This window comes from Aphelocoma coerulescens, chromosome 3 (assembly GCF_041296385.1).
Source record: "Aphelocoma coerulescens isolate FSJ_1873_10779 chromosome 3, UR_Acoe_1.0, whole genome shotgun sequence".
NCBI lineage: Eukaryota > Metazoa > Chordata > Aves > Passeriformes > Corvidae > Aphelocoma > Aphelocoma coerulescens.
The window spans coordinates 88,960,134-88,980,443 of NC_091016.1; the positions used below are offsets into that span (position 1 = coordinate 88,960,134).

Consider the following 20,310-nt stretch of genomic DNA (forward strand, 5'->3'; position numbering starts at 1 on the left):
TATTCTCCTTCTCCAGAATGCACATCTCATGCTCCTGAAAGCATTAATGATATGTATGCTGTTAATGCAATTTGCCTAGATAGCAACAACTGAGGTTAAGATGTTGGTCTTCCATCTTTCCCTGAGCTCCAGCCATATGCTTTTAAGAGTGACCTAAGAATAAGTAAGGCAGCCAATCCACAGAACTGAAGATGCTGCCATAAGTGACTTTAATCTTTTTACTTAAAAAATAAAGAAGGAGCAAGGAGGGTGGGACAATTTTATTCTACCCATTCTCTCACTAAATAATGTGACTTGCAAGCATTTAAGAAGTGGAATGCATACATACACTATCCAATTAGACAAGAAGAAAACCAACCTACAATATCAACATGCAATACACTAAGCAGCATGTTCTTAACACTTATGCTACAGCTAACTAGCATGTCAATCTTCACTGTTTTAAACAGAACTGGATACCTCTCAAAATACAGTAGGCATTACTGCTCTGGTGACATAGGTTTGAGCAAATCTTTGGAAAGTCTTCAAGATCCCTCTGTCCATTATTCTTACATTTAGGGTCAAAAGCTAGAATTCCTAGTTAATTGGTATCTTATTCAAAAGAAGCAGCAATACTATTGCAGTATTTACCTGGGCAATCTTTGGCTTCCAGCAAGGCTATATAAGGAGTAATGTTATCCTGAAGGGCATCTGAGAGACCTCTGAAAGTCAAGTCATGATCTGTAACATTCACACCTAGAAAGAAAAGGACAAAATTTTAAGGGGCATTTTTCCATGACTCATGAGCACAATGATTGAACAGTAAACTGAACAGTAGACAAAAACCAGAAGATACCTCAAATATTTAAGGAAAGAATGAAAAGTATCACAACAGCTGTGAGGAAAGATGAAAAACTAGCAAAAGATTAGACAAACATGTTGACACTCCCTAATTAAGAGAAGCAGGGAGCCACTGTGAAGACCCTTTATCACATAGTTTGGTGGGGTTTTCTAAAGAAAGTCTTGTCAAGTTGCAAACCTGCAAGAACCAGGACTGGTTTTCTAACATCCCTCAGAAGCCACCCACAGCCATGTAAGGCCTGCAGACAAGAAATTAAATTCACCTTCTCTAGAAGGATACTGTATCCATACCTGGATCCTCTCATGGCTCAGCTAAAGAGGAAAAGTACTATAAATTACTGTGAACCACAGCCTGAATTCACTATGACCAACGTAGTATTTACTGTCTTTGTTAATATCCTTAAATCAACCAAAAAAAAAAGAGCAAACTCTTCCAGAAGGCAATCCAGAGCTGCTTCCACAGAAATATTTGAAGCAGTAGTTTTTCAATATACTACCTACAAAAGTAGAGTACCTTCCACTCTTTGTTAGTGGCTACATGGTAAGTTTGAAGCACAGGCCTGATCTTAATTTCCCTAAAATAATCCACTGAAAATGTAATCAACTTGCCTTGAATCAGGTTTAGGATTTATAGTTGCAAACCTCTGAAAGAAAGGAGAAGGGAAGAAAAAAAAAAGACTTCAGAACTTCACTAATTTCATCTCCAGTTATCTTCTTCACCCTCTGCTCTTTTCCGAAGATAAAGACACTACTTTCCTACATGTAAAGATGCTCTGCAAGAACACAGACCAGAAATACAGAAGCTACATAATTCCAGGGTTAAGTCGTAGAAACCACCAAGCATGCTGGTAGCAGAAACACGGATGTAATCAAAGTACCTCCAGTGCCTCAAACAAAAAAACCTCCAATCACTACCAGCTGTTTAAGACAGACCTGTAGGGGAGTTGCTGACTTACTGGACTATTAAGCAACATAGGCAAAAGGGGAAGGAGGTTTTATCTGACTTCCTTCTCCCCGCCCAATCTCTTCTGTTGACATGTTTGAAGCTGATACTGCTCACAGTAATCGCTAGGAGTCAGCAATGTAAGTTTCTTTGATCTGTCTGTGAGTTTTAATCAGATGTACATAACAAAAAATATCTTTACAAAATTACCTAAGACAAGAGCTGCAGTAGGGATTTCTCTGAACTTCATCCTGCAAGTCCATTCTGTTGTCTTCTCTTGAAACTCAGAATGAGACCGGCTCAAAAAACTCACCAGATTATCAAGCAACTGCTTATTCAAGTCTTCCTGTATTTGCTGCAAACATACACAGAGAGAATTTATCTATAAAAAATGTGAAAACACCACTGTATCTTCCTTTTTCTACTTCTTTCCTGCATAATCTTTAACCCTTAAAACTCCGGGGTTTAAATTTTACTGTGATCTATAAACCACACTAACTTATTCATTGTGTGGCAAACAAATACATTTGATGCCTTGAGAGTCCACCTAAAAACAGAGACTAGACAGGAGTAAGGGAATAAAGGTAGGTATTTATTTGAAAGGCCTTCAAAGGTACACCCTGGGGAGCCAGAGGCTACTGCCAAGATGGACCCCAAGATGGACAACAGGTCACGAGTTCTTCACACTTTTATAGGTTTGGTTCATTTGCATATCAAGGTTAATTCTCCAATTAAAGCTTCAGTTTAGTGATGTAATTCCCCTCAGCTTGCCCCCCTCTCAAAGGCTTTTGGTTTATACTTTTTGGGCCTAGGATGGTCTGGGTGTCCTTGAAGACAAAGACCAGAGAGGCTTTGTTATGTCTACCTAGCACGAGAGACCAGAAATTAACAGGCTACAAGAAACCTTCAGAGTTACACACTAGGCAGTACAGAATTTAAAAAATATAAAAGTTAAAACCTAAGGCGTCATGTTTCCCATCTTGGAACTTCTGGTCAAGTGCCTCAACAACAGTTTGGAAAGCAAGTGAGCTTAACTGTGTTGTTATACCACAGGCTTTAAAGAAGGAGAAAAAACCAACACACTGACAAAGCCTAAGTGATGTAGGCAATATAAAACAATATCATTAGTTTCTGGAACAATGTTCATAGAAATTCTTATTCTTCCTTCTCACCTTACAAAACACCTGTAAACATTTTTCTGAGAGAGCTAAATGAAAGAAAATATTCTGCTCTTCCAAATCGAATTCAGGATGAAAGAAGTAAAAAATAGTCATAAAGGAAATCATTATGTTTTATAGGAAAAAAATTCTAAACCACATGACTGCCATGTTTGCTACACTGTCTTTTGACCTTCAGGATGATTTTCACATAAGAATTTCTATAAGCAGGAACGTATAAATATTAAAGACAAATATATGTATATCAGCAGCATTTTGTATTTCTTTTTTTGATCTGTGTGCCTTTGTCCCTAAACCAAGATATGCCTTCTGCTGGAACAGACAAAAAAACCCTCCTGTACTCTGAAGTTCAGGATATCAATATATACTCTAGAACGCAGATGTTAGAAACAAGATTAAACCCCTGTCCCAAACAAAATCATCATCAAGATTTATTAGCAGCAAAAAGTGACACACACAGCAGTGAATTTGATTTTAAGCAAGGTAGCAAAGGTCATCTGTAGCAGCATAGAAGAGGCCACTATAAAAGAGTTAAGGTCAGATCTCCAAGAGACTGCACATGCTCCCTGCTCAATAGCCGGAACTCTATTTCCATAATACAGAAGAGCTTCTGTTGGTCTCCTAAACAACTGATAAAACTGTACACAGAGTAATTTTAGTCTTTTCATCCTCTACTTATTGAAGAATGTCCTTCTGGCCTTTCTGATTGTGCAGCTCTGAACTCCCACCTGATAAATTCTATGCAACTCAGAACAAATTGTAACATGACATTTTTGAAAGAATTTACACCATCAGTGTTATAACATCATTGTAACAACTCCTGTATTATCATGGATCCTGTAACAATCCTCTGAGCTTCTGTTCCAGATTCCATCAAACCCTGAGCTTCCTGTGATCACTATTGTTTTTGCTAAGATGACCTAACAAGAACCTCAATTCTTACTTTGCACGATTACAGTATATATTATTTCTTCCACTGTGCACTTGTGATGATGGAATTTGGTCGGCCATAGCATTACACAATTACTTCACTTTCCTAAAATCCATCAGTCTTTTCCTGTCAAAACAACTTTGTTAATAGCATTGTTTTGATAATGTTCCAGAAAGTTCACCAGGCTGCTCTGCATCCTAAGTGACCAAGTAATTTGCTTGCATGACACTACTCACTCTGGAAAAGTCACAGGAACTGGAAGTTCAGTCACTGCCATGACACCAGGTTTTGTTATGACTATTTGTTATGTGGTCTGAAAACCATTATCTTCATATTAGAGCTAAAATTACTGTATTTTAGCCCTGCACCTCACCTTTTTCTTTCTAGCCTGGATCCTGGTAGAATGGAATTCTCACCTCACAGGAGAGGAATATTTCTGCAAGCCCTTGGTGAGGTTAATCATAAGCACCTTTACAAGGCCACTTCTGACAGCAGGGGTCAAAACTGGGATACATTGCAATACTGAAGAAAAACGAAGTCCAAAATTCACCTTCCAAAAACAAAGGGCAGTTCCTGCCATACTTTTGTCAGCTTTCCAGTTGTGAGAAGCATGAAAGGATGTCAATGCCAGATGACAGATGGTACTGCCACAACCACACCACAGTTTTTGATGGACATATAAAGGCCAGAAGTGCTCTACAATGAAGTGCCTCAGGGGGCAAATCCTCTTGTCTTTTCAACACCTCGAGTAGATACCAGAGAACCAGGAAAACACCAGCACAAGCTCAAGGCCAGCAAACAAATCACCAGGCAGCAGTGCACAGGCAAAACCTCTGGAGAATGTCCTGCTAGGTTCCCTTAGCACACTACCAGAACCCCTAGAATAGAAGCCCAAACCACCAAGACACCTGCTTCCCACATACTCTGCCACAATCAGGTTTGCTGCACTAGGGATTGAAAGCATGTAAGAAATTAAATCCTGACTAGCTAAAGCCCTCACCTACCTGGCCTGACCTCATGGGTGATGCTGCTTTAAGGAGTTCAGACTAGAGACTTTTGAAAGTCCCTTCCAATCTGAATTATCACACTATTTTATATGTAAGAACCACCATCAGCTCCACGTTTGCCAGCAGTGGGATAAAAGGATGATGATTCAAAACTCAGAAGGAAAAATATCACAGATATCTCAGAAGCAGTACGAAGAAAATTCTTTGTGTAGCAGCAGAAATAACTACAGGTAATCTGCCCTTGGGCAATTAAAACTCTAAGGAAATGCCCTCATCAGTATGTCAGTAGAGGAGGAACTGTATTCCATCAGGAGGAGTAAGACAAGAAAAAAAGTATCTGGCAAACTCCTAACAGCCTCAAAGAAAACAAGGGTAGGAACAGAATTAGAGGAATTTATGAGCTTAGCCCAAGGATCCAGATTTTAAGCTACATCCATCTGGCTTCTACTGCACATCCCAAAACAAACTTCGGGGAAAAAATTCTCATAATGTCTAGAGCCCAAGAGCAAGCAGAGGCATACAGAATACTTGCCCAGAATCTGTGACACTGAATAGAGGAGGAAATTCCTGCTGTATGGAAGCAATTATTCATACTATAATGCAAGCCAGCTGGCTACAGGGACACAACAACAGCACGCCATGTAACACACAGCAGTCAGGAGACCACAGTTCAGTATGAAATTAACTCTGACCCCCACCAGACAACCCCATTCACACCAACCATACAAATTCAATAGACCGTACTTGCAGCAGTATCATTCTGTATTTGACATCCATGCAGCTGTGTTCACATAAATCCACTATGAATCCTGGGCTGCTGTGTATGAATTCTGGAACACTAAGGTCAAGACCAGCCTAAAATCCTCATAGCCACCTAAGCACTAACTGAATTGAAGGCAGGAAACAGCAGTATGCCAGGAGTTAATAAAAAAGACAATTAGTAGGAAGAGAAGCTTAAAAGCAGCAGCTTGAAACCTCAAAAGTGTACAGTTCTGTGGTTACAAGTAATGTGTACTTGATGCACTTATTACTACTATTTTATATTCTGGACAGATACCAATATTTCTGGCCCTCCTATTGCTTCAACTAACTGCCATGCACTTTTAAGCATGTCAAAAAGATCCCCAGAAACAAAGAAGCAAGCAGCATTGTCACAAATGCAAAACACCACTTCAGTGTGAGGCACAAGACTCACCTCTGTTTCTGATTTGATCTGGTTCCATAAAGACTGACAAGTGACAAACCGTAACTCAGTATCCTCTGCATCATCACTTCTGCTTCTGAAATCATGAGCTGGAAACACAGAAAGCAAAGGAAAGCACAAATAAGTTCATGAAAACAAAACATTTTTTTTTCCTGAGAATAAAACAAAGGACCCAACTGTACATACATATTTCAGGGAGATGACTTTTCTCTTAAGCAGTTAATTAATTGCTAGTATTTGGTAGAATAAGCAAGGGAACAAGCAGAATCTATTACCCAAGTATGCAGGCAAAAGGTAAAGAAGTAGCTTCTATCTCAAGTCCCAGATAAGCTAAAGACTAAATCAGAGCAAACAGCCTTTATTATTAAATAAACAAAATAAGAAACAATAATAATAATAATAATAAAAAAACCCAAAACTTTTGCTTCAGAAAGTTTTGTGGGTCCACCTGGTTGCCATTCAGTGGAACACCAGCAGTGGTTTCTAGTGGATCTCTAGAGAAGAGCCAGTTGATGAGCATCATCTCCTAAAGCACTAAACCCACCCCAAACAGGTCTGTAAATGACAAATCACCTCCCTCTGCTTCGATTTTCATTGTCTCCCCTAACTATCACCTCATTTGTATCCCTAAGAGAAATCACTTAAAACACATAACCAGATCTGATTACACAGATCTTAGGCTTTTAGTTGAAGAAAATCCAGCCACCATATTACTGATAACATACCAAGGCATAATATCCTTTTTTCACTACCAAAAGCCAAACTATTGGTGCAAATGTTCTCAGAAGGCCTTTTGTGAGGTGTGACAGTATTATCAACTACTGATGCTGTGGAGTTTCACAACTAAAACTTCACATTGGACAGGACTGGGCTTCCAGACTGAACAGATGCACATCCAAGTACTGTTTTAGAACAACACTCTAACCAATTGCTGTGAAAAGCCAAACCAGCTCACCTCTGCCTCTCTCTTTTAGGGCTAGTCCAGCCAAATTTATTTTTCCACCTCAAAGCATTTGCTAACTAGAACAATATGCTTAGCAGTTTATCCAAGCATTTCTGATCTTGTGAAAACAAAAACACAGTATCCAGTAAGGGGTAAAATTTCAATGTGGTCTAAGTACACAGGCCTCGCTTGTTGCAATAACTTGCAATGATAAAAATCTGGCCTCGTTACTTTCCTCTCCATCTTTTTCATACAAATTGTTACATCTTTTGACAGCTCTAGTGATGATAAGGAATAAAAACAGTTTCCCAACTGAGTCTCAAATAGCAACTATTTAAGATGCATTATTTCTGGTTCCAAGAAGAGTCAGTCCTCAAACGAAAACAGACCTGCATACACATCTGGAGAAAAAGTATACAGCAAATACTAATGGACAGAAGCCACAAATGGCTTTTCTTCCTTCTTTTCCACAAGAAATTTGGGCAAAATACCCAGAATGTGAGACTTACGGATGGGATATAATTTCTGACTCCACAGCTTAAAAATGGCTCATTCAGACCTTCAGGTGAATTGTTTGCCAGTGAGTAAAAACCTTACGGTAGCATGATGAGGAGTTCTCTTGCAAAAAAAAAGTGCAAAGACAAAGATGGCTACACAATCTTGATTTCTGGAGATGAAAAAAGTCTAGCCAGTAATTTGCTTGCATTCCTCCAAAGAAATGCGTTTTCAGCAATCAAGGAGCAAGAGAAAACATCACATAGCAATGACAGAACTCATCATATGAAGTCAATCAGATGTGATGAACCTTTCAGGATTAACCCTTCTCAAACAGAAACACAAATGAAAATGCACTAACCTGCTTTCTCAGACGATCTCCTCTTCTTGGTACTTGGTTTAAAAACAAAGCAGCCCTAGAGAACAGCAAAAAAACCCCAAACAGACTTCAATACGAGCATCAATCTAACTGGCTCCTGAGGCCACTTTATTGTCCTTTTATTTCAGTGCTCCATTAAACAAATAATTTGAACTGAATTGCCAGCCTCTTAAGAATATCAAGTTACATATTGCCCCTTTATATTTCTGTTTCAAGGTAGAACACTAGTGGAAGCAGTAACCCAGCACACTTGTTAGGAATTTTTCATTTTTCCACTATGTTTTGCAACTCAACCATTAACTGGACCAGCAGCAGATTCTTTAAATGTCTCAAAACCTCCAATAGGTTTAGAATTAAAAGGAAACTGTTCCCTGGGGATACATCAGTACGGTTTTCTCAGTACAGTTAAAAACAAAACAAAAGGCAAGAGGCTGAGATGAATGGAAAACAATCCAGAATAATGCAATGAGTATTATTAAGTCCCTTATAAAAGGAAATGGCATGCCCAAGCCACAGTGAACTGCATCCCAACTCAAAAAAAGTAGATGGTTAGAAGCAGAATGACAATTGGTTGGGAAAAGGTTCATATAAAACCCTCTGTTCCAAGGAATTCCTGTAGAGAGAAGTCATCTCCCAGTTAGATTTATTTCATCACACAAGTATTAAGCTTTGAATTCTTGAAGATTTTTTTCATTTTCTTCTAGAAAATCTGAAATTTCTTCCCCCATCCTCTCTACAGAAGCTCATCTCTTTCAAAGAGTTATAAAGATTTCCTGTGTAACAGAAATCACAGGCACTGCCCAACTCTCACTGTGAGGTCCTTGTGCTGCAGCAAGGGGGAAGGAAACACCTAAGTGTTGGAAATAGACAAACAGATGGATTCAATCCTGTATTTCTCAATGGAGATGCTTACACAAGCAAGGATTACTGAACTCAACCTAGGATAGTTCAGCCACTAGAGTAAGAATGATGTGGTGAAAATCAAACACCAGAGATGTGTTCAATTTTGATCACAGCTGCCAGTCTTTTGAGTGACTTTAGACATGCTATTTCCTTTCTTACACAAATAAGAAATTGCAGTAAAACACCAATTTATATTGACCTTCTCTGAAAAACGGCCTCATGAACTGGAGATGCCTTCAGACACATTCCATTTTACCAAGTATATTAAGGACCATTTAAAACCAGCTGGACAAAAGCTGTGGTTATTCTACAGGTGCTAAACACTCTGGAAAAATTCCACTGCAAAAATCTATCCTCTGGATTTATTTGTGCTGCCGCACGCACAAATGGAATTGGCCACAGTAACTACAAATCATATACACGAAAGAAGAATGTATGCTTAATCAAACCAAACACAAATACTGCTCAATGCTTTACAAGCATTGGCTTTTCCACACCACTGAACATAGCTGAGACCAGAACATAAAACTGCAAAGAAGTATTACATGTAAGATGTGGGAAGAAAGGTAAGGGGACATGATTCACTGCAAAACTATCAGGCAACAGCCATTGTCAAAAGTGAAATCCAGCTGTTTCGGATTAAGCTTTAAGTTTGGTTGGAAGCACTTTACTCCTGGAAGTAATAACCCGCACAGTGCCTTCCACACCAAAGGATGCAGCTGCACATCACAACTCAGTGAAAAACAATAGAAGGGGCAGGAGTTTTCCTGTGATGATAAAACACACGCTGTGAACCACTGCTGTTGTTCACTGTATGATCAAGTAAGAAGTTAGATGTTTCAATCCAACACTTTAAGTCTCGCTGTGCATTGCCGCTCTGATGAATGCACTATCCCTACAGCCAGCTCTGAACACAGCCCATATAAAAGCTTTCAATTCGGAAATACCAAGGCAATAACAGATAATTAACATTACGTGTGGGAGACAGCACATTTATTTCCATTTCTTTGTTGAATTAGTTTTGGTGGAGTGGAAGCAATGAGTGTGGCAGCAAGCGATGGCACCAGACTTCAGCTGGAAGTGACAAAACCTACAGCCACAACACCCCCGGCTCTGTTCTGGGTGAGATTTACTCCAAGTAGGAATGGGTTTTGTTGTGCCAGGGAGGCAGCGGGCAGGTGACACTGCAGCGTCACTCAACACTCATGGTGTGACTCTAGGACTGCCCTGTGCAGAGATAAGGGCTGGACTCCATGGTCCTTGTGGGTCTCTTCCAGGAGACTCCATGATTCTGTGGGACTGCAGTGAGGACAAACAGCGCCTTGGGCAAAGCGAGTCCGGGCACAGACGCAGAGCCAGCAAGGCTTTGGGAAAGGGCGCGCAGCGGAACAGGACAACCGGGAGCCTGGGCACCAGGGAGGCGGGAAAAGCAGCAGCTGGAGGAGACGGGAAGAGGAGCAGGCACAGGGCGCGGCGGGCAGTGCCGCGGGTCCAGCTCCCGCACAGGCCGCGCTGTTCCCTGGGGAGCCCCCTCCCTCTCTCCCGCTCCTCACCTTGGATACGGAGCACGTGCTCATCTCGCCCCGCGCCCACCGGTACCGGAGAGGAGCAGCAATCGCGCACGCGCGCTCCCGACGCACCGCCCGCCTCCCCGCGCGTCCCCGGGCCGCTGCGCCCCCCCACCCTCTCCCTGAGCAGTGGTGCAGCCCGTTGTGCGATTCCTCCGCTCCTAGGGCAACCAATGGCCTTCTTCTCCCCCTGTAACCTGAGAGTGGTACGGCCCAGCCCGCCCCTGGGCGGGCAGAAAGGAGCGGGGCGGGTGGGTAAGGGTCGGCCGTGGAGCTTCCGCCGGGCGGTGCGGCCATGGCAGCAGGTTCTTTCCGGAGGAGCATTGCTTCCCAGGTGCGCACCGCTCCTTCCCGCGGCTGGCGCGGAGCGGGAGTGCACCGTGAGCCAGACGTCCCTTCCGTGCCTTCACAACGGGTCTCCCCTACGCGGGCGTCTCACAGTGGGCGCGACCCGCAGCCGCGGGCTGGGCGCGCGCTTCCCCGGCCCGCCCCACTCCCCCCCTCCCCGGGGCGCGCGCTGGGGTTTCCCGCTGGGGTTTCCCGCTGGGGTTGGGCTGAGGTGAGGGAGGTGTAGTGACCATCCCTGGAAGTGTTCCAGGCCAGGGCGGATGGGGCTCTGAGCAGCCCGGCCTGGGGTGGAAGGTGACCCTCCACATGGCAGGTTGGAACGAGATGATGTTTAAAGTGCCTGCTAATCCAAACCATTCTGTCATTCCATGACGAGTTCAGTCCATAATGGCACGCGAGGGTTCGATGGGGTCCTTCGTGGGGAAAAAATCCCCAACCCTCTGTGGTGTTTCCCCTTGCCTTTATTCTAAGGGTCCTTTAACATCTCTTAGGTTAGTATTTTATTGTATTGTTCTTAATAGTTATGAAGGTTTTGTGCTTTTTTTTACCTGGGCTGAGATTAGATTTCTGATATAAAGGCTGCATCCCCTGTGGGTATTTAAACAGGGAGCCGTATTTTTCATTGGATTTTTGTCCTTTTGCTTAAGCCAATTTTTTCTTTTATTTTCAATTTAGCTTTCAAAAGTTTTGGATCTGCCACCAGAGAATTTAATAAAGTCCATATCTGCAGTTCCTGTGTCCAAAAAACGGTAGTTGTTTACATTTTATCTTACAATGTTGGTCATGTTTTATTATTTTATGTCATGCCTATTACCGCAAAAGCTTAACAAAACTTTGGGGAAAAAATACACCAAAAAACCCCTAACCTTTTATACCAATCTAATTATAAGATAGTTCAATCGAATTAAATCCCTGTATTTATTCAAGCAAGTTCAAAGTAAATATATTTGCTTACGAGCCTGCACAAATTACAGGCAGTGCATGGATGGCAAATGCTTCGGCATTGATGACCTGAATGTGAAACTGCTTAGAGCCAATGTGGAAATTATAAAGGATTTTTTTTCAGTCTTCTGCTCAAGAGTTGCAATAACGTTAGCAAGTAAATTTTGCTTATTCATGAGCATAGTTTTTGTTTATTTGGAGATGGTGTTCTCACCATATCTACTTTTTGATTGTATTAGAACAAAGGTGATATTTGGCCTTCTTGTCCAGCTTTCTAAATGCAGTGAATCTCCAGATATCTGTGGGTTATGCTTACACCTGTCATATGCAGAGTCAGCTTGGATCTGCCAAATCTCCCCAGCATTTCACCAAGGTTTTTTCCTGATTTTCATATGCTCTTTTTTTCAGGCATGTTGCTGATTTCCAGCTTTCCATTGCTTCTATAATAGAAAACAGTTCCAGTGATTGCTTAGCACAAGACCTGCATCTTCAAGCTCAGCAGCTTGCTGAAAGGGTATGCTAATAATTTCATTATATATTTATGCAATAATGAACTTACAGACTAGAGGTATAAGGGGCATCATAAGGTAAAAAGTATTATTTTCTTCAAGCATCTGTTTGGGTCAAAGTAGTTTGATGACTGTACTTACTGTAATTGTACACAGAATTCTTCACAGGGAATTGGAGTGATGCCATTATGATTTTTTGCCTTTTCTTTTATACCCCTGTTATACCTTTTCACAAGTTCTGTATTCTTAGTGCTTTTTTGACTTGTTTGTTCAGCTAGGAGACTAAATATTTTAGAAGCTTCATAGGTAGGGGTTAGTGTGCCCCAAATCCCAAGGTCCTCTCTAGAACGCATTCTGCAAACTAAGATAGAACCATCCAGGGGAAGGTTCCTTGGGGAGGGGAGGCTCATTCAAGCCTCTCATTGGGGAATTTTTGATAGATGTGCTGATTAGTAAGACCTATAATGTTACACCTGATCTCTTGGGGAGGATTGTGGTGTACATTGCAGTGCATTCCACCTGGATGTGGTGCACCTAAGGATCCTGAAAATAAATACCAAGGTAAAATCCCTTTTTCCTTTCTAACCATGTTTGACTCTTGATTTTAAGATGAGGAAAAGGCATCAGGAGAAGCAGCTTTGGTTAAGGTTCTTGTGAAATTGTTGTCTTCAAACAGTTTGAGGTGAATAGTACTGGTGAAGTTAGGTGGGTATCTGAAGGGCATACCATGGTCTGTGCTGTTGTCCAGCACTTGAGGAAGAAATTGAGCCAGTTTCCAAGCCAGCAGCCAATTTGGCTTGGAAAGCCAAAGGCTGCGAAACCTATCTCTGGAAAGGCAATGGATAAAGTTAGCCTGTGGGACAAACAGGCCAAACTTTCAAATCCATAACTGCTTGAAATTGAGTTTTCTTAGAACAGCAGTTTTTTCAGGTGTGTTAGTTTGGGAAATGGCAGTAGCTGAGGTTTTAAGACTAAAAAAAGGACAAATAAAACCATTTGTAATACTGCTGAGAAGCTAAACTATTTCTCATGTCATTCTTCACTGCTGAGGTGTTGAAGTTATCCATATCTTGGACCTGTTCTTCTAGCAAGATAAATATTCTGACTCAGGTGGAAGAAGAACTGCTGATGCACAGATATACAACCAAAAGTTCTGACACAACTTAAAGATGATGTAGAAACATTAAATAATTCAGTTTGGAAAGGACCTCAGGAAGTTACCTGTTCCCATATCTTCCCCAGCACAGGTATTTTGGATAAGGTTGCTGAGAACTTTTGAAATCCAGTTAGCTGTTAAAGCCCTCCCTCTCAATCTGTTTCAATGATTGTATCATCACAGCAACAAGTTTGGTTTTTTTTTTCCTTGTGTGTAATTTTAAACTCAGCTGCTAGTCCCTGTGTTTAGGAAGCTGCAAGTTTCCTCCCTTCTTTTTTGTTTGTGGCTCAGTAAATAATCCTGAGACATTTATCCAGACAGCTTTACATTGAAGAGCAATTATAACAGTAAAGAGGAACAGACTATCAATGTAAGCCCCCAAAATGAATAGACCATGCCAACTAGACAAAGGGAAAAAAAAAATCCATAATCTCTTCAGAATGTGTTTTTGTTGGGTGGTGAATATAGGAGATGCATTTAGTTTAACTTGTTTAGACTGGTCATGTCTTCTCCAAAGAAGATAATACTACTGTGTAATAAGTAGTGTATAAACTAGCAAAATATAACCACGTATCAAAAACTAGCAGACAGAAAAATGCAGGCAGTTACCAGTTTTTGTTGTGATAAACAGCTGATGGAGTGCCTCAGGGTTCAACAGAATGTTCTTAGTGACTTCTGAGGAAATGGGTCACAATATTTGAAATACAGATATTTAGGCTAGGCAAAAAGAGATGGAAGTTTTTCCAGTTGACTAAGATAGCCTAAATGGTAGGGCAGGGAGACAATAAATGAAGCAATGTGCTCTGAAGTACTGAAAATAGTCAGAAAGGTCAGAAGGGTCTTGTTTCCATGGGTTTTTGATTTCATCTGGCTGGCTGATTCTTGTTTCATTTTTGTACTGTTAGTTCTTTGTGGAAGGCACATTGTGTTGGGTTTTTTAGTGCTTCTGTACTGCACAGTGGCATCCTACTCCAAGCCTTGGGCGCAGGGACATCTGGTTACTAAAGGACTGCAGGGCACTTGGAAAAGAAGTTGTTAAAGGAGAGGACAAATGAGCACTCATATTAAAGAGAGATAAAAGCTAATGACAAATGACAGATTATGTAGAGAAACCTTTATCAGAACAAATGTTACGGAGAAAGTCCAGTGGGTATTTCTATTTTCTCTCTGCCCCATAAGTACAAAGGACCATTTGTAAAACAGTAAGGTAGGAAATTGAGTGTCAAGACAATAAATGCTTTTTTCCTGTAGCTTGTCAGTTAGCGTTGGAATTTGTTGCCAGCAGAGATTGTGAAAATGAAGGAATTTCAAAGCTAGCTATGATTTCTCCTGGTTAAGTCACTGTTTTAAGCTGGAGACCTAGCATGGGGGTACAATTTCCTCTTCATGGTGATGTGCTTCAGTAGGAATGTATAGCTTGCCTCTCTGAAAGATATCAACTGAGTGATAAGGTGATTGTGTCATAGTTTTATATACTTTCCCTCCCTCTTTTTCCTTTTTTTAGACATTTCTTGACTATGAAAGACAGCTAGTTTAATAAGAAACTCTCAATGCTGACAGGTTGAGATCCAAGGTTCTCAACAGGAAGAGACCCAAATTTGTGTTGACATTAGGTGTTGGTTGGCCAAATATTCCTTATGGGTTCAGAATTTTCAAGACATGTGCCTTAGGGAAATTGTAAATGAGCTTTTTAATCAACTGGCCTTTAATATCTTTATTTTGTGACACTGTGTACTGCAGAATGTTGTCACTAAACTTTTTTTTTTTTTTTGTTAACTGCTGGCAGCCACCATGTAAGTTGTCAAATGTATCTCAGCTTTTGTCTGTACAAAGAGTTCAACTACTGCTCCCAATCAAAAGAAAACGCAGACTGTGCACGGGAAGGGTCTGAAGTGGAACATATGTGTGACATTTCAAGCTGAGTTATATTCAGAGCTTATTAAGCATGTATGGGAAATAATAAAATCATCCCTTTTCTGACAGCATTGATGAAATGATCCATTTGTGATTGCTTCAAACCAGTAAATCGCATTTAATGTTTACAGGGGATTAAATGAATATTTACAGTGGATTGAAATACAGTTTTCCAGTTTACCTGTTTTCATTTAGAGTTTCTGTTTTGTTTTATTCTCTTAGCTAAAATGTGATTCAGTAGTGAGTGAAATCAGCGCTGGTCCAGGAACAGTGAATTTTACAATAAACAGGGAATTATTAGCAAAGGTGAGTAGTGTCTTTCAAGTGCTTTAAGGTAAAAATAAATTTCTCAGTATAAAACTATACAATACCTATTATTGTCTTAGGAAGGTATTTTCTATGTAAAACTGTCTTTCACAAGTTTTCCCTGAGGATCCCTGTTGCTGGTTTGCTATGTGGGCCTAGAATTTGGAATGAGGCTGAAGAAAGTTTCTTCTTGTGAGGAAACAATGCATCCACTGTTCACTGATAATCATAACTCTTCTATTTTCCTCTCTCTCTGTGCTTTAAAAGGCAGGCTTGGTTACATCTACTTTGAGTTTTTACAGTATACAGCTCAAAAGTTTTGATCTTGTAAATACTCTTGGTTTTATCTGAAATAGAAGTATTTGATAGCAGATCCTTCATTACACACTTGTCTGGAAAAAAAAATCAAGGGGGGGAAAAACCCAAAGGGAAGATGTATTCCTCAATATCCTGACTGAAGTATACATATACCTTGTAACCGAGTCAATGGCTATTAGAGAATAGATCTATAAGTAAATTTTGTATATGTCTCTTCTTAGGTGTCATAGTAAGAACAGAATTAAAGGGTTTTTACAGATGCTGTTCCTTAAAAAAAAAATCAATAGCTGTTACAGAAAAATTTAAAAATGCTTTTTTGAGTGGGAAAAATAAGAAAAATTTCCAGTGAATGAAGTGAGATTTCCACTTTATTTCACTTTGTTAAAGGCTTCTGTTAGCTTCAGGAAACTTGTCCAATGCATACAGCTTTGTGGATTAGGTCTGTAGAGCATTGGCCTGTGTGATCTTACATGTTTGTTTATGTAGGGACTGACTTGGTGCTGTGAACACATTACTGACAATACTCACACAAACTGTCTTGAGGAATTTTTTAAGTCATTTTACACAGTCTCCAGACTTGCAAAGCAGACACATTTTAGTACAGATCATTCATAGTGGCCTTACAGACTTGCAGATGGGAGAGAGAAAGAAGGGGTGTTTGGACACATGGGAATTGAAGAGTTGGCGTTCTTTGGCACTGAAAGAGTAGAAGGTTTTCACAAAATTCAGCCTTTATTTTCACCAAAATTCTGCCTACAATTTCTCTTAAATTTTTTACTTGATCAGATACAGCTTTCTAAAGTTGGTGGCATTTTCATCTGTGTATGAGACCTTGTTTGCTTGGCAAACCAGCAATCTGATTACTAATGTGAATGAAGGATGTGGGATCAGTCTCCTTTGTGGCTGGTAAACAGTTTTCTTGGTGATACTTTCTGTTGATGAAACTTTTTTGTGTGTGTTTTTGTTTTTTTCCCAACTGTGCTTTAGACTGTGCTGCAGCAGGTGTGGAAAGATGGCTCAGAGTACGGAGTAAAAAGTGAACTTTTCTCTGCAGTTCCCAGACAAAAGGCAGTGATTGAGTTCAGGTAAGCCCATTTGAGGGGTCCTTTGAGGTAATTGCCTTGTCTGCTGATTGATATTTTCTGGTTGACATTCATTGCTGTAAAGTGTCATGCCTGTGATGTTAAACCATATTTTTACAGGATTATATTAAGCTGTATTTGACACTGATATATTCACCAAGTAGAATATAAATTATATTCAGGGATTTCAGGCTTTTTCCCAGAACATGTTTTTGGTATTTAAGGAGCTCGTGCCTTACACTGCCCTCCATTAAGAATATTGTCATTTAATGCATAATAGCATTCCGTTTTTAAGAAAGCTTCTTTTTATTTTGTTATGAAGCAACAAAATCTGAATTTCCAGCCACTAATCCATTTCTTTTTTCACCTTAATACCTTCCTCCCTGGCTTGTTAAAGCAGACAGGCATTTGTCTGGCTAAATCTTGCCCCAAAATTTTTTTCCAGTGCAATTTTGTTGACTGTCACCTACTCACAGAATGAAAAGTGGCTGACTCAGATTTTTTTATGGACAAATATTTTTACTGAGTAATATTCCCTCTACAGGCTTCCATAGTCACAGAAAGTAAGAACTTGGCTTTAATTTGGAAGTTGAATTTTCATAGCTGAACTTTCTTTTTTTTAATCTGGGCAAACAGTTGTGTAGAGAGTTGTTTTTTTGTTGTTGTTCTTTTCTTTGTGGGGGTGGGCATTGCTGGAAAGATGTAATTTTGGTTACTGATCCTTGTACACAAGGCCTCTCATCCTGGTATCAGATTTATCTCTAATAAAGACATGAGGAGAATGATCCATATGTCCTAAACATGTAAAAAGGGGAGGAGATATTTTTGGTTCTTTATCACTAGCACAGCTGGGCTTTGGTTAGATTTTTTTGTTGTTGTTGGGTTGGTTTGTGGGGTGGTTTAACCACAACCCTGTCTATTATCTGATACTGGAGGGAAAGCTGGTTGGATAGGAGGACTTGCTGTCTCAGACAGAAGCTAATCAGGGAATCTTATGGAAAGATTGAAAATGGAGGTTTTATTTCAGCTCAGCTAGATGCATGAGTTGAATTCTTTTAACTTGGTGATCTGGCAGTTTTGTACACTGAACAAACATTATTTGTAAAAATCTGTTACAGCTCCCCTAATATTGCCAAAAAGTTTCACATAGGACATCTGCGTTCCACCATAGTAGGTGAGTGTGCATTTCACTGTCTCCTGGGAGGGCTGCTTTGTCTGCCTGCTTCCCTTGACAGGAGAGCACTGCTAGCATTTCACTGCTTGGGTGTGAGTGGCCGTGTCAGGCTCAACTTGCTAATTAAAACCCTTCTGCTCATTATGCAGTGAAGAAAAGAACATGGTGTGTTGCTGGCAGATTTATTAAGTCACACATAATATAGTTTTACGACTGTGAATATTAAATGAAGTAGTTAAAAATTGGTCTTCAAAGACACCCAAGGCAGTTTTCATTGAGGTGTTATGAGAGTCCTTTGAAATTTAAATTCTCAATTTGCACTGGACTGCAGAGCAGTTCAGATGGTTATGTCTTGGTGGCTGTCCTGCAGAAAGCTTGCTTTTATATGCTTAATTGCTTTATGCCAGTGTTACTGACACAGTTGCTGTAATTTCTAATAGAATAATTAATAAATTTCTTGTGCAGTGCTCTAATGGTAAGTGGAAAACTTTACTTCTCCCTCATTTCCTGATCTCACAATAAAAACTAGTAGGTTATAGCAGAAGATCCTACAAAATCTCTGTATCTAATAATGTATTAGTTTTTAATTACACTTAATGTATCATGTATAGTTATTAATTACATAAAGTAATTGCCTCTTCTATGGACAGATAGTTCAGTGAAATGACATATCTTGAGCTTTTTTTATGTTCCATTTCTGGATCCTTCGTTACAAAAGAAAACCACTTTCAAAAATAGTTCTGTAGATCTATGTTTGTCCCAGAGTAAGAGAATTAATTAACTACAGAGAATGGAATTGAAAGTAACTGCAAGCTGTAATCTGGTGTTGTAACAGCAGCAGAAGAGAGAGCTTTCTGCATCCTTTACAACAGTATTGTAATTAAAAAGTACCCTTGAAGCACAGGAAAGTAGAGGAAGGGATATGGGTATTTCTACTGTGTAATTCTAAGGCTATAACTAAGTTCAGGAAAGAGATGAAGGGTTTTTGTTGTAAAAGCAGCTGAAAGTAAGAAGTCCTTATATGATATGACAAGTTTGGAGCATAGTGTGTTAGTTGTAGAACTCAGAACTGCTCCAAGAGTCTATAGAGATTCAGGTCTTGATGTTCTCTTTTTGGCATCACAGTTAACAGCAGTTTGTGAATTTTGAGTGCTTGCCTAACCTGGTATGAGGTTGCCTGACTGTGATGGAATTACATATAATGCCACATATTTGTGAGAATACAAGAAGACTTTAAAAGGTTTTTCATGATCTTATACTTTGCAGTATGTGCATGTACATACACCTGTGTGTGTTTTTATACCTGTTGTGTGAGATACTTTGTTGCACAGTTCAGATGCCCAGCCTTTCTGTTCCTGCTCAGAAAGGAACTTGCTTGTTACTGCTACTGCTGTTTTCAGTTGTCAGATATTTTAGCAAATTCTATGGAGTATTCCATCTGATTGCTTTTCCTCTTCATTTTGAATACTGATCATACAAAACCAGAAAACTGTTCTATAGGGATGAGAGACTACCTACAACTGAAGAATAATACCATTTTTGTTTCATTACCAGGGAATTTCATAGCAAATCTCAAAGTTGCACTGGGACATGAAGTAGTAAGAATAAATTACCTTGGTGACTGGGGCATGCAGTTTGGTACGTTTCAATATTTTTTTTACTCTGTGCCCTTTTCTACTGTATGATATGATCTAGGTTTCCAGCTTCAGTTTTTGTAGGCCCGTTGGATTCACTCTGCACTCATAAGGAATGATATCTTGTCTCCATGGATGTAATGTATAGTTCATCTCCTTAAAATATGAAGAAAACAATCCAGACTGATCCATCAGCAGTTTGACCTGTACTGATGTACAAGACAAGACCAAATTTATCCAACTGTCCTTCTGTCCCTCAGTAGCTCCTCTCTCAGATTAAATGTGTAGTTTGGGGGTTACATGTTTTGGTTTGGGGTTTGGTTTTTTCATTTGGGCTTGGATTTTGTTTCTTTGGTTGCTTGGTTTTGGGGGTTTTGTTGTTCTTGTTCCTTTTCTCATTATTCATAGAGCATAATTAATTTCCACAACAACAACATTTTGGCACGTTGGGGCCCAGAGAATTTGTATCTTTAGAGATATCCCTGCACTTTCCCCAAAATACTGTTTCCCCCTAAAATGTAGCAAAGGAGAGGTGT

General features: G+C 40.0%; 2 protein-coding genes across 6 annotated transcripts in view; one reads left to right on the forward strand and one right to left on the reverse strand.

The window, feature by feature from the left end:
• Positions 1-10,485, reverse strand: part of ORC3 (origin recognition complex subunit 3) — a 35,921-nt gene extending 25,436 nt beyond the window's left edge. For 4 of the 5 annotated variants that reach the window (XM_069011182.1, XM_069011183.1, XM_069011181.1 and 1 more), the window contains exons 1-5: positions 10,377-10,473; positions 7,903-7,957; positions 6,095-6,192; positions 1,994-2,138; positions 631-735 (exon numbers count right to left, since the gene is read on the reverse strand). In XM_069011182.1, the coding sequence (XP_068867283.1) occupies positions 631-735; positions 1,994-2,138; positions 6,095-6,192; positions 7,903-7,957; positions 10,377-10,400 (427 nt within the window). In that variant the 5' untranslated portion in view covers positions 10,401-10,473. Of the gene's footprint in view, positions 1-630; positions 736-1,993; positions 2,139-6,094; positions 6,193-7,902; positions 7,958-10,376 lie in introns of all 5 variants that reach the window. The other variant, XM_069011185.1, reaches the window with a different exon arrangement.
• Positions 10,486-10,629: 144 nt separating this feature from the next.
• Positions 10,630-20,310, forward strand: part of RARS2 (arginyl-tRNA synthetase 2, mitochondrial) — a 31,502-nt gene continuing 21,821 nt past the window's right edge. Inside the window, exons 1-7 of the mRNA XM_069011189.1 lie at positions 10,630-10,725; positions 11,415-11,488; positions 12,090-12,195; positions 15,483-15,566; positions 16,872-16,969; positions 18,085-18,140; positions 19,695-19,778. Coding sequence (XP_068867290.1) covers positions 10,687-10,725; positions 11,415-11,488; positions 12,090-12,195; positions 15,483-15,566; positions 16,872-16,969; positions 18,085-18,140; positions 19,695-19,778 — 541 coding nt within the window. The 5' untranslated portion in view covers positions 10,630-10,686. The remainder of the gene's footprint in view (positions 10,726-11,414; positions 11,489-12,089; positions 12,196-15,482; positions 15,567-16,871; positions 16,970-18,084; positions 18,141-19,694; positions 19,779-20,310) is intronic.